This window comes from Halichoerus grypus, chromosome 1 (genome assembly GCF_964656455.1).
Source record: "Halichoerus grypus chromosome 1, mHalGry1.hap1.1, whole genome shotgun sequence".
NCBI classification, from domain to species: Eukaryota; Metazoa; Chordata; class Mammalia; order Carnivora; family Phocidae; genus Halichoerus; species Halichoerus grypus.
This window is the reverse complement of record NC_135712.1, coordinates 82,397,137-82,413,623: the sequence shown is the minus strand read 5'-3', so window position 1 is coordinate 82,413,623 and position 16,487 is coordinate 82,397,137. Positions and strand designations below refer to the sequence as shown.

The 16,487-nt window shown below is 34.9% G+C and overlaps 1 protein-coding gene across 10 annotated transcripts in view; it reads left to right on the top strand.

Moving 5' to 3' along the window:
- Window positions 1–16,487, top strand: part of ATP11B (ATPase phospholipid transporting 11B (putative)) — a 119,952-nt gene that overhangs the window by 61,794 nt on the left and 41,671 nt on the right. For all 10 annotated transcript variants that reach the window (XR_013446356.1, XR_013446354.1, XR_013446355.1 and 7 more), the window contains 8 exons: window positions 697–939; window positions 1,528–1,703; window positions 2,148–2,216; window positions 3,520–3,593; window positions 3,667–3,770; window positions 6,082–6,263; window positions 7,421–7,624; window positions 16,333–16,486. Coding sequence is in view for 7 of the 10 variants with exons in the window: in XM_078068637.1 (XP_077924763.1) it covers window positions 697–939; window positions 1,528–1,703; window positions 2,148–2,216; window positions 3,520–3,593; window positions 3,667–3,770; window positions 6,082–6,263; window positions 7,421–7,624; window positions 16,333–16,486 (1,206 nt within the window). In the remaining 3 variants the exon portion in view is untranslated. The remainder of the gene's footprint in view (window positions 1–696; window positions 940–1,527; window positions 1,704–2,147; window positions 2,217–3,519; window positions 3,594–3,666; window positions 3,771–6,081; window positions 6,264–7,420; window positions 7,625–16,332; window position 16,487) is intronic.

Sequence of the window (16,487 nt, the reverse complement as noted above, 5' to 3'; positions counted from 1 at the left end):
CAGGTCCTGGGATCGAGTCCCGCATCAGGCTCCCTGCTTAGCAGGGAGCCTGCTTCTCCCTCTCCCTCTGTCCCTCCTCCCTGCTTGTGCTCTCTCTCTCTGTCTCAAATAAATAAATAAATCTTAAAATATATTTTTTTTCATTTAAACACTTTCCTTTTCACTGAGTTTGTTTTCTACCCTTGGTTTCAATTTCCTCCATCTATCTAATATTTTAGACAACTTTCCATCTCTGACTTCTTGTGTTGCTATCACTTTGTGTTCCTGATCCCAGTTCTGTACCATTTTTTCTGGACCACTTCTTCTGGACCACATACCATTTCACATTTCTAGGTTATTAAGCATCCCTTCCACCCTTGCTCAAAGATCATTCTTGGTCCTACTACTTCAAAACACCTTATCCAGGAGATGGAAAAAAGTATTAATCCCACATTATCAGTCAGCTGTACACATGAACACGCACCTAAAAATGCCACAAACTTCAAAGTTTATATAGATTTGAAATATTTTATGTTACCCTGTTTTATTTCTGTGCATCTTTATTTATTTGTGCTTAGATTATAAAAAAATCTCAACATCAGTATACTAATGTTAATAGGTAAGCTTGACTTTAGGAGACAGAGGAGGACAAGGTTTTTTTGTTTAACATAAGACCATAAACACAAAAGTTTGTTTTCTTTTATCTTCCATCTCTAGGTGGAGTACGTGTTTACAGATAAAACTGGTACACTGACAGAAAATGAGATGCAATTTCGGGAATGTTCCATTAATGGCATAAAATACCAAGAAATCAATGGTAGACTTGTATCTGAAGGACCAACACCAGACTCTTCAGAAGGAAACTTATCTTACCTTAATAGTTTATCCCATCTTAACAACTTAACCCATCTTACAACCAGTTCTTCTTTTAGAACCAGTCCTGAAAATGAAAGTGAACTGGTAAGCAACTTTTAAATTAATAAATTGGAATTTCATTTTAAATAATTCTCTTTGGTAGTTACTGGATTGTAGGAGAAAAAATTTAAGTGTCAGTGGGGCAAGGAATATATACTTGAAATGTATATCCTTTGATTCAGCACTGAGAATTTGTAGACACAACCCATTTTTACTTGCAAATTAATTATGTGTCTGCCTTAGTTCTCTGAGTATTTAAATGAGACTAAGTGGAGAACCCTTACTGCCTTGAAGTAAAGAAGAAAAGACTTTGCTAAGAAATAGAATTTAAATGTATTTAATACTTTTTGAGATCTCACTTTTTCCACAAAAGAGTTTTAATCTTTACTTACAATTTGGCTATGTTTCCTAAAAAGATACTCTTATGTTGAAGGGTTATAAGCAATTTTACTCTTTGGAGTCAGAAGCAACCAGCTAGCATTCAGGCAGTTCAGGATTATAGCACTCCTGTTGTAGATCGAAGATAACCAAATTATTAACTGTATTTATTGACATTTTTTTCGAATTCTGCTTACAGTTTTCTAAATGTTACTTGGGAATGGTATTTTTATTGAGAATATTATCTTTCTACAGATTAAAGAACACGATCTCTTCTTTAAAGCAGTCAGTCTCTGTCACACTGTACAGATTAGCAATGTTCAGACTGATGGCATTGGTGATGGTCCCTGGCAATCCAACTTTGCACCCTCCCAGTTGGAATACTATGCATCTTCACCAGATGAAAAGGCTTTAGTGGAAGCTGCTGCAAGGTAGTTTGATCTAATTTCCAAATCTTCAGAAAAACACCTTTTAAATGAAAATGCATATACTAGAAAATTACTTTAAATTGTCAGACAGAATTCATAAACACATAAAGGTAGAAGTGCACTCTAAATTGTAAATGAGAATTTTATATGTGTTATTAATGTTGTTGTCAAGCTTGCATTGAATCATATTTTGAAGAGATCTTTAAAAATCTGGTTACTACAAAATATAAAGAATATAATTTGTGAGAAATACTTGTGTATGTATTGTTTTGAACCTACTCTGATTCTTCACGTTCTTAAAAACAATGCCATATTCAAAGAAATATTTTAAAATACATCTTAAATGTATACTTTAAATGTTTTTATTCATGCTAAGTTATAATGACACATTATGAAACATGAAATATCATCCTTAAATCTTATATTTCTTTATCTTTTAATCCCTAGAATTGGCATTGTATTTATTGGCCATTCTGAAGAAACTATGGAAGTTAAAACACTTGGAAAACTAGAACGGTAATTTTTTTCTATACTGTAGTTTTCTATGTATTTAATATAGAACAGGAATCTGTAAACTATGGCCCATAAGTCATATCTGACCTATAGCCTGCAAACTTCATTACATTGTTGAGGGGTTGTTTCCATTGTTTTTTTTTTAATGCAACAGAGACCATATATGGCCTGCAAAGCCTAAAATATTTACTACCTGGACTTTATAGAAAAAGTTTACTGACCCCTGCTCTATAATGATGTAATACTATGTTGTACTTCATCACAGTAATAACAATATCCTACTCTGACTCTTTCATTTGTATTTTAGCTTAGTGTTTCTTGAATTTACTCATATGTTTATTTTTATACACCCCTGGGATAATGAGTTTCATGAGTTTTCAATAAATAAAGAAAAACTTCTTCATATTTCCTATGATTTTATTTTTCAAACATTAAGGAACAACTGCCTATTTCCAATATTTACATTGCTTGATAAATTAGTCCATTCCTATTCTATTCATACCTTTCATGGTTTTAACCAATTTCAGTCATATCTCAACTCCAGCTGTCCCTTTCCAAATTGTGCTTTTCCAAACTAAAATAGAGCCCGTTCTTTGCTATTTTCATGTAGAAGCCTGTCTAGCTCATTTCATCAACTTACGAACCATCATCCCACTGTGTTTTTTTTTGAGATGTACACATCATTATGTATGTATATCACTATATAAATCTATCCAGAAAACTTCAAGCCGCACCTGACCTATCCACACATACTCTTCTACTACTCCTTATCAAGGCATTTGTTACCCCACCTATACATACGTTCACTGTGTCGGGTTCAGAATCACTGCTATAATGATCCTCTGTTACTAATGTGAGTGTGTTGTATTTCTCAGGTATGTTTGGGCAGAAAAGAGGGTTGAGAATCAATTACCTTTTTTAGTGAGAAAAACGTGAAGCTGGGCAGATCTGGATTCCAATCCTTGCTGTGCCACTCACAAGCTTATTTGACTTTAGGAAAATTACTTAATCTTTCTGAGTTTAATAGTTCTCATCTGTAAAATGAGATAAGACCTACCTTCTTTGGTTCTCATGGGTATTAAATGACATAAGGTATGTAAAGTACATGGCATTTGGTAAGTACTCAATAAATGTCAGTTCCTTCTATTTCTATCTTGTGTTGTTATTAATGATTCATAACCCATCTTGAAAATGTAGTTGAGATTAATTTCTTGTTCTAATTCTTACTTTTATAGGGGTTCTTTTCAAATATTCACTTAATATTATTCAAAAAAAAGTAAGCTTTTGGTCTTATTTTTTTCCTTAGGTACAAACTGCTTCATATTCTTGAATTTGATTCAGATCGTAGGAGAATGAGTGTAATTGTTCAGGCACCTTCAGGTAACCTATCTAAACTTTTATGAATTTTTATTTATCTAATATTAAGAGTTTGATAACTGATTTTTCTTTTTAGGTGAGAAGCTTTTATTTGCTAAAGGAGCTGAATCATCAATTCTTCCTAAATGTGTAGGTGGAGAAATAGAAAAAACCAGAATTCACGTAGATGAATTTGCTTTGGTGAGTGTAAATTTCTAAGTTATATAAAATTCTAAAAGATATATGTATGAAAGATTTAAGGCTTCATTTTTGCATTAGTAATTTATCAAAAAGTATAGAATTTCTGCAGTTCTGTTACATTATGTGTTGGCTTCTACATTCTTTGGTTAAAAATTGACTTTTAACCTGCTAAAATACAAGTCTTTTCTTTGAAACTGTTACAGCTAGGGCTTTTTTGGCTGCAAAGACCATTCAAATTAATATATTAAAAAGAGAAGTTTACTTAAAGAATATAGGGGAATCCCAAGGATGTAGAGGTAATGGAACCTTTATACATTGCTGGTGGGATTATAAATGGTACAAATACTTTAGAAAATAGTTTAACAGTTCCTCATAAAACATAGAATAATATAGTTACTATATAACCCAGGAGTTCACTGCTAGTTATATATACCCAAGAAACTGAAAACATATGTTCACACAAAAACTTAGCAGCATTCCTAAATAGGCAAAAGGTTGGAAACATCTGAATGTCCATCAGCTGATGCATGGATTAAGCAGTGTGTCATATTCATATAATGGAATGTTGTTTGGCCATTAAAAGAAATGAAGTACTCATATGCTATAACCTGGGTGAACCTTGAAAAGTTCCTATGCCTAGTGAAAGAAGCTAGTCACAAAAGGTCACATGTTCTGTTTATATGAAATATCCAGAATAATGGAATTTATAGGGACAAAAAGCACCTTAGTGGTTACCAGGGGCTAGAGGAAGGGGTAAAAGGGAAGTGTCTGCTAATGGATATGGGATTCCTTTGGGGGTGATGAAAATGTTCTGAAATTAGATAGTAGTAATAGTACAACTCTGTGAATACACTTATAAAAAACCACTGAATTGTACTCTTTAAAGGAGTGAATTTTATGGTTTGTGAATTAGTTCTCTCTTACTAGAAGAACGAGGAGAATCTTACAAAAACAAAGTGCTACAATTCATGTGAAGAGGAAAATTTTTAGGCAGCTCTTAGTCTTAACTCATGATCTCTCATTTCTGCATTTCTATAAATGATTCCTCTATACTCATCTCTGCCCACCTGATCTAGTTCATCTATCACACTGTTCCATCCATGAGAACAGAGACATTGTTCTACCTTACACTCATTTTAATCCAGAACAATACTGGCACATAGTTGGCATTCAGTAAATATTTGTTGTAAAATGAATTAGTTTCCTATATTTATAACTCTCATGGTCCCTTAACTGTTGTTTAAGGAAAACAGTTATTTATAGGTATGGGTCATTTGTAAATCAAGGAACATCAATATTTAGAAATCTGAATAGTGTCATGTAGTATTTTATAATGTACCCTTTCCAAGTTCTGTTATTAGAATATTTATTTTGGGGGATGCCTGGGTGGCTCAGTCGTTAAGCGTCTGCCTTCGGCTCAGGTCATGATCCCAGGGTCCTGGGATCGAGCCCCGCATCAGGCTCCTTGCTCAGCGGGAAGCCTGCTTCTCCCTCTCCCACTACCCCTGCTTGTGTCCCTCTCTCGCTGTCTCTCTCTCTGTCAAATAAATAAATAAAACATTTAAAAAATATATTTATTTTGGGTTTTTCTGAGGAGAATGTACAGCAAGAGAAGGAACTTGTATAGCTCTTAGATGTAGACACCAATTTTCAAATAGTAGCACCTAAGAAAAATTTATGCCCAGGAGAATCAGATAATCAAATATATATTCCTAAGTGTTGTGTAATTCCATTTCACCAGTGAAGTTATATAATGATACAGTTTAAAATCATTTGGTGACTATAGAAAGTATTGTTTATTTGACTTCATTATTTGAACTGTAAATTCATCATACCATAAACTCTCAGGAAATTATGGTCCCCTTTGCTTAAAAAATTTTCTTACAAAGTATATAAAGTAGATTTGTAAGTGTTAAAACAAGAGTAGAACCTGGGGCTGCCTCTCTCTTGACAGTCCTGAAGTTACCCCTATAGAACTTTCTGGCTTTCCAGGTAAAACAGTTTTAAAACCACAGTGAGATAATCTTTATGATCCTGTCTAGGCTTTAATATGCTACAATTTAAAAACTTTAATTATTTTGAGCAACTTTTAAGAACGCATCAGAAATTAAAAGAGCTATGATAATATGCGTCCCATAACTCAGGTCATGAGGGCTTTGTGACACTTCATTTATTTCCTATTACTAAATGATAGTACTTTTTAAATTTTGTGATTGATTTTTGGTAAGGCATCCTCAGTTTATTTCAGTGACTTCTTGATTTCCCATTAGTTATTTTTGTTCAATTTTTGTCTTTAATTTTTCTGTTTTAGAAAGGGCTGAGAACTCTGTGTATGGCCTATAAACAGTTGACATCTAAAGAGTATGAGGAAATAGACAGACGTCTGTTTGAAGCCAGGACTGCGTTGCAACAACGGGAAGAGAAATTGGCAGCTGTCTTCCAGTTCATAGAGAAAGACCTGATATTACTTGGAGCTACAGCAGTGGAAGACAGGTAAGCATCAAACAGGCAATATCCTTCTTCTTGTGTAAGAATTTTCTTAGCCAAGTGTTTCTAATTTATGACATAAATTCCATTTATTAACATCCTATAATAATGTATTTTAAATCAAAATAGAGAGTTAAAGCCTTAATTTTTCCCAATCAGTATATACAATTTTTACTCTAGCCAGATATCTTAAATAGATGAAAGAATTCTGCTATGTACAGTTTTGCCTATAGGCTTGAATTTTTAGAATACTCCTCTGTGTGCCATACAAAGGCTTTAAACACCTGCTTAATTCCCCAGCCTCATTTCCCACCACTGCCTGCTTCCACTTTCTGCTTCAGCAGTACCAAGCTGTATGTAGTTCTCTGAACAACTATAGTTAAAACTATTCTATTTTGTGCCTTTGTTCTTTGGCAAGGCTGTGCCTTCTGCCTGGATAATTTTTCCTTTATCCATTTGTTAATGTCTTTACAAAGTATAGCTCAGTTAGTACCCCCACTCCAGTAAGACCTTTCCTTACCACTAATAGGATTAAAAATTCTCTTCTTTGTGAAGTATTCATGTTTTGTAGATAGTTCTATGTTGTTTTTGTGGCAGTGCATTATAATTATTTCTTTAAAGACTTTCTTCTCATTAGTTTGTGAATTCCTTGAGGTCCATTTAGTCTTTGTTCCCCACCACCTGTCTCTAAGAGTGTTTGTATTTTTTAAAATTTAGGTTTTCATTTACCTTTCATTTGGCCTCATGAGATTTCTGAGACTCACCTGAAATTACATCATCCTTTATTGTCCATAATTTGATTTTTAAACTACTGATATGAAAATTTTTCTTATGAAAAAAGAGGAAAATCTTCTAATTTCAAATTTAAGACTTTCTAAATAAAATAGGAGTTTATGAAGACCATATATTTAGTTTGATTCTATAAAAATCAACTTTGAAGATAAATTCTTAAGATATAAAGTTATAGATGTTATGTTAACCAGATGATCACTAATTTGATTATTCCTGTTTCTTCCCTAATGGGGAAAAAATCAGTTATATCACTATACTATAACATTTTTAGTCAGGGAGTCTAGAATTTACCTTACATGTACTATCTGGTTTATATTTAAAATGGTCAAGGATGTATTCTCTACTGCTAATGTTGTTTCTTTTATTTTCAGGCTACAAGATAGAGTTCGAGAAACTATCGAAGCATTGAGAATGGCTGGTATCAAAGTATGGGTACTAACTGGTGATAAACATGAAACAGCTGTTAGTGTGAGTTTATCATGTGGACATTTTCACAGAACCATGAATATCCTTGAACTTATAAACCAGAAATCAGACGGCGAATGTGCTGAACAATTGAGGCAGCTTGCCAGAAGGTAAGAATGTAATTATCTCATGAGTTCAAGGGTCAGCAAACTATGGCTCATGGGTCAAAGATGGCCCATTGCCTGTTTTTTATAGCCCATGAGCTCAAAATAATTTTTACATTGTTTAATGGAAGAGAAAGAATCTAAAGAAGAGTAATATTTTGTGATGTGAAACTTACAAAATTCACATTTAAACATCTGTAAGTAAAGTTCTATTGAAACACAGCCACATTAGTTCATTTACATATCATCAGTTAAAGATTTTACACTACGATAGCCTGGTTGGATAGTTGTGACAGAGACCTTATGAAGCACTTTTATAATTTCTCACTGCTGCTTGATTTACTGCAGCTTACAGTGACACCATTCTAAATCAGTAGTGTTTTGAGTGCCACCCATATTGCCCTATGACATTTTACTGTATTTTTATTATCAGTATTTATCCATCATGTCCAAACAAAAGAAAAATGGACTTTTAATATCATACTTTTAATGCACAGTGGAGTATTGATTATTTTATTATCGAATTAGATGGTATTGTATTTATTAATCAGTGACACTTTTTTTAATTTTATTTTATTATGTTAATCACCATACATTACATCATTAGTTTTTGATGTAGTGTTCCATGATTCATTGTTTGCGTATAACACCCAGTGCTCCATTCAGTACATGCCCTCTTTAATACCCATCACCAGGCTAACCCATCCCCCCAACCCCCCTCCCCTCTAAAACCCTCAGTTTGTTCTCAGAGTCCATAGTCTCTCATGATTCGTCTCCCCCTCTGATTTCCCTCCCTTCATTTTTCCCTTCCTACTATCTTTTCTTTTTTTTAACATATAATGTATTATTTGTTTCAGAGGTACAGGTCTGTGATTCAGCGGTCTTACACAATAGTGACACTTTAATATACTACCTGTTTGAAAAGACATATTCAAAAATATAAAATCTCATTAAAGATATTTCTATTGTGTTAAAATGTAAAATCTCGTTATAGATCATCATTAAGAGGTAGACATTTGCAATTGATTTTGATGATAGGGAGCATTAACTTTAAACCCCAATTAACCAAATATTATCCTCCTGCCCCCAAAGAAAAGATTTCCATTCTTCTCTTTGGTAGATTTATGTTATTTAAAAAATTGTGTTCAATTAGTATTATTACATTTTTTTACTTAGTCAATAAAAATTTTTGTCAAAATCTGTTTCCTCTCTTTTAATATCTTGGCTCACAAAACCAAAAATTGAAATATTTACTTCTGTCTCCTTACAGAAAACACTTGCCAAATCCTGATCTAGTTTATATGACTAAACTGGAAAATTAATCTGCATTTTATTGTTCAAAGATAATTACCCAAGTATTTATATTCTAAATTCATTTTCTTTTTTTCTAAGTCTGTTTTTTGTAGTCAGATCAACTTTATTTAGGAGCTCCCTTTAACATTCTGACTTTTTTTTAATTTTTTTTTTTTAAGATTTTATTTATTTATTTGACAGAGAGAGACACAGCGAAAGAGAGAGAGAGCACAAGCAGGGGGAGTGGGAGAGGGAGAAGCAGGCTTCCCGCTGAGCAGGGAGCCTGATGTGGGGCTCGATCCCAGGACCCTGGGATCATGACCTGAGCCGAAGGCAGACGCTTAACAACTGAGCCACCCAGGCACCCCAACATTCTGATTTTTCACATTAAATTAGGATTGCTTCAGTTAAGCATCAGTGTTGCTTATATGTAGGTATCTTAGGTCTCCTACAGGTACCTGTCATTTGTGGTCTTGTGATGCTAATACAGAAAAACAAATGTGAAAAGACTGTGCCACAGTTATCAGTGTATTTTCGGAGCTTTATTCACATTTGATATGCAGGCACTGATGTGGTACTAAACTCAATTTCATCAAAGGAAAACTTATTTAAGGAATGTTTTAAAGAGACAGTACAACTCTCAGAAGGTTCTTTGTTTGAATTCAAAAACGGGGTTGATCTAGGTAATTATACTACAGCTTGGGAGTAGTGACACCACCATTGTGGCTGCTTAAACATTTAAGTACCATAATGTCAACAAGAACTCCCTAAAACATAGAAATTAATTGCTCAGAATCATTTACTTTATATATGCTTTCTAAGATATTAATCCTGATTTTAAAAGTAATAAGTGTCCATTTAAAAAATACTGAAAATGATAAAGAAGAAGATACCTCGGAATAAACCTAACCAAAGAGGTAAAGGATCTATACTCTAGGAACTACAGAACACTCATGAAAGAAATTGAAGAAGACACAAAAAGATGGAAAAACATTCCATTCTCATGGATCGGAGGAATAAACATTGTTAAAATGTCTATGCTGCCCAGAGCAATCTATACCTTCAACGCCATCCCGATCAAAATTCTAATGATATTTTTCAAAGTGCTGGAACAAACAATCCTAAAGTTTGTATGGAATCAAAAAAGACCCCGAATCGCCAAGGAAATGTTGAAAGAGAAAAATGCTGTGGTATTACGTTACCCAATTTCAAGCTTTATTACAAAGCAGTGATCACCAAGACAGCATGGTACTGGTGCAAACAGACATATAGACCAATGGAACAGAATAGAGAGCCCAGATATGGACCCTCAACTCTATGGTCAAATAATCTTCGACAAAGCAGGAAAAAATATGCAATGGAAAAAAGACAGTCTCTTCAATAAAGTGGTGCTGGGAAAATTGGACATCTATATACAGAAGAATGAAACTTGACCATTCTCTAATACCATACACAAAGATAAACTCAAAATGGATGAAAGACCTCAATGTGAGACAGGAATCCATCAAAATCCTAGAGGAGAACATAGGCAGTAACCTCTTTGACATCGGCCACAGCAGCTTCTTTCAAGAAATATCTCCAAAGGCTAGTGAAACAAAAGCAAAAATGAACTTTTGGGACTTCATCAAGATAATAATCTTCTGCACAGCAAAGGAGACAGTCAACAAAACAAAGAGGCAACCCACAGAATGGGAGAAGATATTTACAAATGACACTACAGATAAAGGGCTGGTATCCAAGATCTATAAAGAACTCCTCAAGCTCAACACCCAAAAAACAAATAATCCAGTCAAAAAATGGGCAGAAGACATGAACAGAAACTTCTCCAAGGAAGACATACAAATGGCTAACTGACACATGAAAAAATGTTCATCATCATTAGCCATCAGGGAAATTCAAATCAAAACCACACTGAGATACCACCTTACACCAGTTAGAATGGCAAAAATTGACAAGGCAAGAAACAACAAATGTTGGAGAGGTTGTGGAGAAAGGGGAACCCTCTTACAGTGTTGGTGTGAATGCAAATTGGTTCAGCCACTTTGGAAAACAGTGTGGAGGTGCCTCAAAAAATTAAAAATAAAGCTACCCTATGATCCAGCAATTGCACTACTGGGTATTTACCCCAAAGACACAGATGTAGTGAGAAGAAGGGCCATATGCACCCCAATATTCATAGCAGCAATGTCCGCAATAGCCAAACTGTGGAAAGAGCCGAGATGCCCTTCAACAGATGAATGGATAAAGAAGATGTGGTCCATACAATGAAATATTACTCAGCCATCAGAAAGGATGAATACCCAACTTTTACATCAACATGGATGGGACTGGAGGAGATTATGCTAAGTGAAATAAGTCAAGCAGAGAAAGTCAGTTATCATATGGTTTCACTTATTTGTGGAACACAAGGAATAGCATGGAGGACATTAGGAGAAGGAAGGGAAAAATGAAGGGGGGTGGGAATCGGAGGGAGAGACGAATCATGAGAGACTATGGACTCTGAGAAACAAACTAAGGGTTTTAGAGGGGAGGAGGGTGGGAGGATGGGTTAGCCCGGTGATGGGTATTAAGGAGGGCACGTACTGCATGGAGCACTGGGTGTTATATGAAAACAATGAATCGTGGATCACTACATCAAAAACTAATGATGTATGGTGACTAACATAACATAATAAAATAAAGTAAAATTAAAAAAAAAAAGATATGATGGAACATAACATAATAATACAGCCATCTAAAGATAATTATTGTATTTTAGAATGTTTTAAGTCTTCTATATATGTGCTTTTAGTGAGTCTGTTAAGATTATGGATATTGGTTATGTTAAGAAAGAAAAAAAGAAGAAGAAGAATGTAGCAGGAGGGGAAGAATGAAGGGGGGGAAATCGGAGGGGGAGAAGAACCATGAGAGACGATGGACTCTGAAAACAAACTGAGGGTTCTAGAGGGGAGGGGGTTGGGAGGATGGGTTAGCCTGGTGATGGGTATTGAGGAGGGCACGTTCTGCATGGAGCACTGGGTGTTATGCACAAACAATGAATCATGGAACACTATATCTAAAACTAATGATGTAATGTATGGGGATTAACATAACAATAAAAAAAATTAAAAAAAAAAAAAGATTATGGATACTGTTTTTTCCCCTTTTTGTACAAAAGCTATATTATAAAGTAAAGACTACAGTCTTTTTTTAGGCTTGCTATATGAAGTTTATATTATATTTTTAGATATACCATCTTTTTGGTAGAATATATTTCCTGAAATAACCAGAGAAGTCGATAGGATTTTGATTTACAGGCTTCCAGGAAACGTCTGTTCTAAAAATCTTGGGTAGAACAAAAAATTCCATACCTTTGAGAGTTTTAGTTTATATACCCGTTCCTTCACAAACATGTATTGATGGTCTGCTATCTAGAATTTGGAATACAGAGTCATATAAGGCATATTGTTTACTCTCAGAATACTTACAGTGTATAGGAAAAACAAGTGGATATACTGTCCTAGACCTATCACAACTGGATTGTAACAGGCAAGAACAGAAAGCTGTGGGTGGATAGAAGAGGGAAGCTTAGCCTAGACGACAGAGCTCTGTGGAAAAACTCAAGACTGTTGTTTCCCAAAAGAAATGTTAACTGGTCAGACTGTACCTCTGAAACAAATAATGCAATATTTGTTAAGAAAGAAAAAAAAAAGAATGTAGCAGGAGGGGAAGAAGAAGGGGGGGAAATCGGAGGGGTAGACGAACCATGAGAGACGATGGACTCTGAAAAACAAACTGAGGATTCTAGAGGGGAGGGGGGTGGGAGGATGGGTTAGCCTGGTGATGGGTATTGAGGAGGGCACGTTCTACATGGAGCACTGGGTGTTATGCACAAACAATGAATCATGGAACACTATATCTAAAACTAATGATGTAATGTATGGGGATTAACATAACAATAAAAAAATTTTTAAAAAAAAGGAGAGACCATGAAAATTAATGAAATAAATTCTATAATAACACTAAAAAAAAAAAAAAGAAATGTTAACTGGTCAGAGAGTAACACGAAAAAGCATTAGGGGCAACATATGCAAATTTCCAGAGCTGAGAGAGAGGTGATGGTAGTTGAGTATGGCCAGAGAATACAAGAGATGGAAAAGAGGGTATGGGAAGTATTGAGACATGAAGCCACAGAGATGAACAGATGCTGCCTACTATTTGCCAGAACTGTGAGATGCTTTCCCATCGTTCATAAATATCTCATGGTTAGTGAGGTAATATGGTGACTTATAAAGCCTGTCCAGAGAAAACCTAATAGAGTGCCTTGGGAAGGTTCCAGAGGAAAACTGATCTGATCTCTCCCACTCTTGGCTGCTTGCTACCCCCTTCTTCTGAGACTTCTGCTCAGGCAGTGCTTAGACTGAACGCATTGGAGGGAGCACAGGTTGCTAAGTAAAGATTGGCCAGTAGGTAGGAAAAACAGTCAATGTGGTGTTGCTTTCAGATACTAGGCAATTAATAACAGAAAAATACATTCTTTAAAATTTTACATTGTAAAAGATAATTGTTGACCACTTATTAGTTACAGTGCAACACAATAGTGATAAGGCATACTGTGAAAGACATCATTTTAGCTGATAAAAGATATTTTATAAGACTAAAATCTGTTGATACATGTTTAGTTTTTATAGCTTGTTGCTCATTTGATAGTGTTCTCACTTTTGATTTAAAAATGGAGGGTATAGCGAAATAAGTCAGTCAGAAAGACATGTATCATATGACCTCACTGATAATGAGGAATTCTTAATCTCAGGAAACAAACTGAGGGTTGCTGGAGTGGTGGGGGGTGGGAGGGATGGGGTGGCTGGGTGATAGACATTGGGGAGTGTATGTGCTATGGTGAGCGCTGTGAATTGTGCAAGGCTATTGAATCACAGATCTGTACCTCTGAAACAAATAATACATTATATGTTAAAAAAAAAAAAAAAGATAGGAGGGGAAGAATGAAGGGGGTGAAATCAGAGCAGGAGACGAACCATGAGAGACGATGGACTCTGAAAAACAAACTGAGGGTTCTAGAGGGGGAGGGGGATGGGAGGATGGGTTAGCCTGGTGATGCATATTAAAGAGGGCACGTTCTGCATGGAGCACTGGGTGTTATACACAAACAATGAATCATGGAACACTACATCAAAAACTGATGTATGGTGATTAACATAACAATAAAAATTTTTTTTAAAAAGGAGGGTATAGCCACTATGGTAAACAATATGGAGGTTTCTCAAAAAACTACATATAGAACTGTGTGCTCCAGCAGTCCCACCTCTGGATATATATCCAAGGAAAATGCAGTCACTACCTCAAAGAGATATTTGCACCCCCCACCATGTTCATTGCAGCAGTATTCACAGTAGCCAAGAATGGAAACAACCTAAGTATCTGTTTTTCAATGAATGGATAAAGAAAAGTGTGTGTGTGTGTGTGTGTGTGTGTGTGTGTGTGTGTGTGTAAGTAAACACAGGAATATTATTCAGCTGTAAAAGAAGGAAATTTTTTTTGTGACAACATGGATGGACCTTGAGGGCAGTATGCTAAGTGAAATAAGTTAGACCAAGAAAGACAAATACATACAGGTGGAATCTAAAAAAGCTGAACTCATAGAAACAGAGTAGAATGGTGGTGTCTGAGGCCAGAGTATGGGGAAATGGAGAGATGATGGTCAAAAGGTACAAACCTTTAGCTTATATATAAAATGAATAAGTTCTGGGATTCTAATGTACAGCATGATAACTATAATTAACAGTACTCTATTATATATTTAAAAATTGTTAATAGAGTAGGTCTTAAATTTATCACCACACCAAAAAAACGGTAATTACATGAGGGGATGGAGGTGTTAACTAACCTAATTGTGGTAATCATTTTGCAATATATATGTGTAACAAATCGTCACGTTGCATGCCTTAAATAATGTTAAATGTCAACTGTATCTCAACAAAGCTGGGAAAAATGGAATAAAAATGGATATGTCCATCAACAGATGAATGGATAAAGATGTGGTATATGCAATGGAATACTACTCAGTCATCAAAAGAATAAAATCTTGCCATTTGCAATGACGTGGATGGAACTAGAGGGTATTATGCTAAGTGAAATAAGCCAATCAGAGAAATACATCATATGATCTCACTCATATGTGGAATTTAAGAAACAAAACAGAGGATCATAGGGGAAGAGAGGAAAAAATAAAACAAGACAAAATCAGAGAAGGAGGCAAACTTATAAGAGACTCTTAAGCATAGGAAACAAACTGAGGGTTGCTGGAGGGGAGGGAGGTGGAGGGATGCGGTAACTGGGTGATGGACATTAAGGAGGGCTTGCAATGTTATGAGCACTGGGTATTATATAAGACTGATGAATCACAAACTTCTGCCTCTGAAACTAATAATACAATGAATTAATTGAATTTAAATAAATTGAATTTAAATAAAATGTAAATAAATTTAAATAAATTCAATTTAAATAAATTGAAATTCAATGAAAATTTAAAAAACAAGACACCAAGTTAAAAAAAAAAGGGATATTTCTCAGTAGCAGTCTGCTATACTGTTAACCCAGTGGTGAACTATAGTATTTACTTTATGGATGTAGCACAGTGCTACTTTGAGTGCTGGCCTTCAATTACATAAAGGAGTTTGCAGCAGAATATAAATCTAGACACTGCTTCTTTTATCACGAAAGTCTTATTACTAAGGGAGAATGGGGAGAAACAGTTGAACAAAATAGTGTGCCCAGTATTGTAGTTGATTCACATACTGATGATGCAAACTTTTTGTCTCTTCCTGGCAACAATTTTCCCAGCTGTCAGTAATCAGATCATACTTTGAGTGGTACTCATATAGCATATGCCCACAGAGAGGTGTTATCCATGTTCCACCATAGTAATATCTGGTGTTACATAGAAGGGGTTAATATCAAAAGACAATTTTGATTCCTTCATTCCTTCCTGCTCACATGGTGAATCTAGCTCATGAATTTTCCTGAACATTGTTGATTGCATTTAATTTTTTAAAATTAGGATTTCCTAAATGTATAACTAATAGTGTTTTTATTTTTATAAGATTTTTCATACTAAAATTAGGGAAAGTATCCTCTGATTATGTGTTATAATTCACATTTTAGAAAATACAGTTACTATATCTGTATCAATTCATTGTAAAACTGAGTATCATCTGTTTTACTCATATCAGTCACTCTCAGTTCTGCTTAATTTCAGCTTTCAGGTAATCATAACTTAGTTTCTTCCCTGGCATATCAGTTTTGTAACAATAAAGCCTATGGGTAAATGGTCCATCTTTTTGTAAGAATTTTTTATTTACTAAATGACTATAAATAATGTGGCTTCAATGTATCTAACAGAGGGTATAATTATTTTCTCTTAGAATTAAAGAGGATCATGTGATTCAGCACGGGCTGGTGGTGGATGGGACCAGCCTGTCTCTTGCACTCAGGGAGCATGAAAAACTATTTATGGAAGTTTGCAGAAATTGTTCAGCTGTATTGTGCTGTCGTATGGCACCACTGCAAAAAGCAAAGG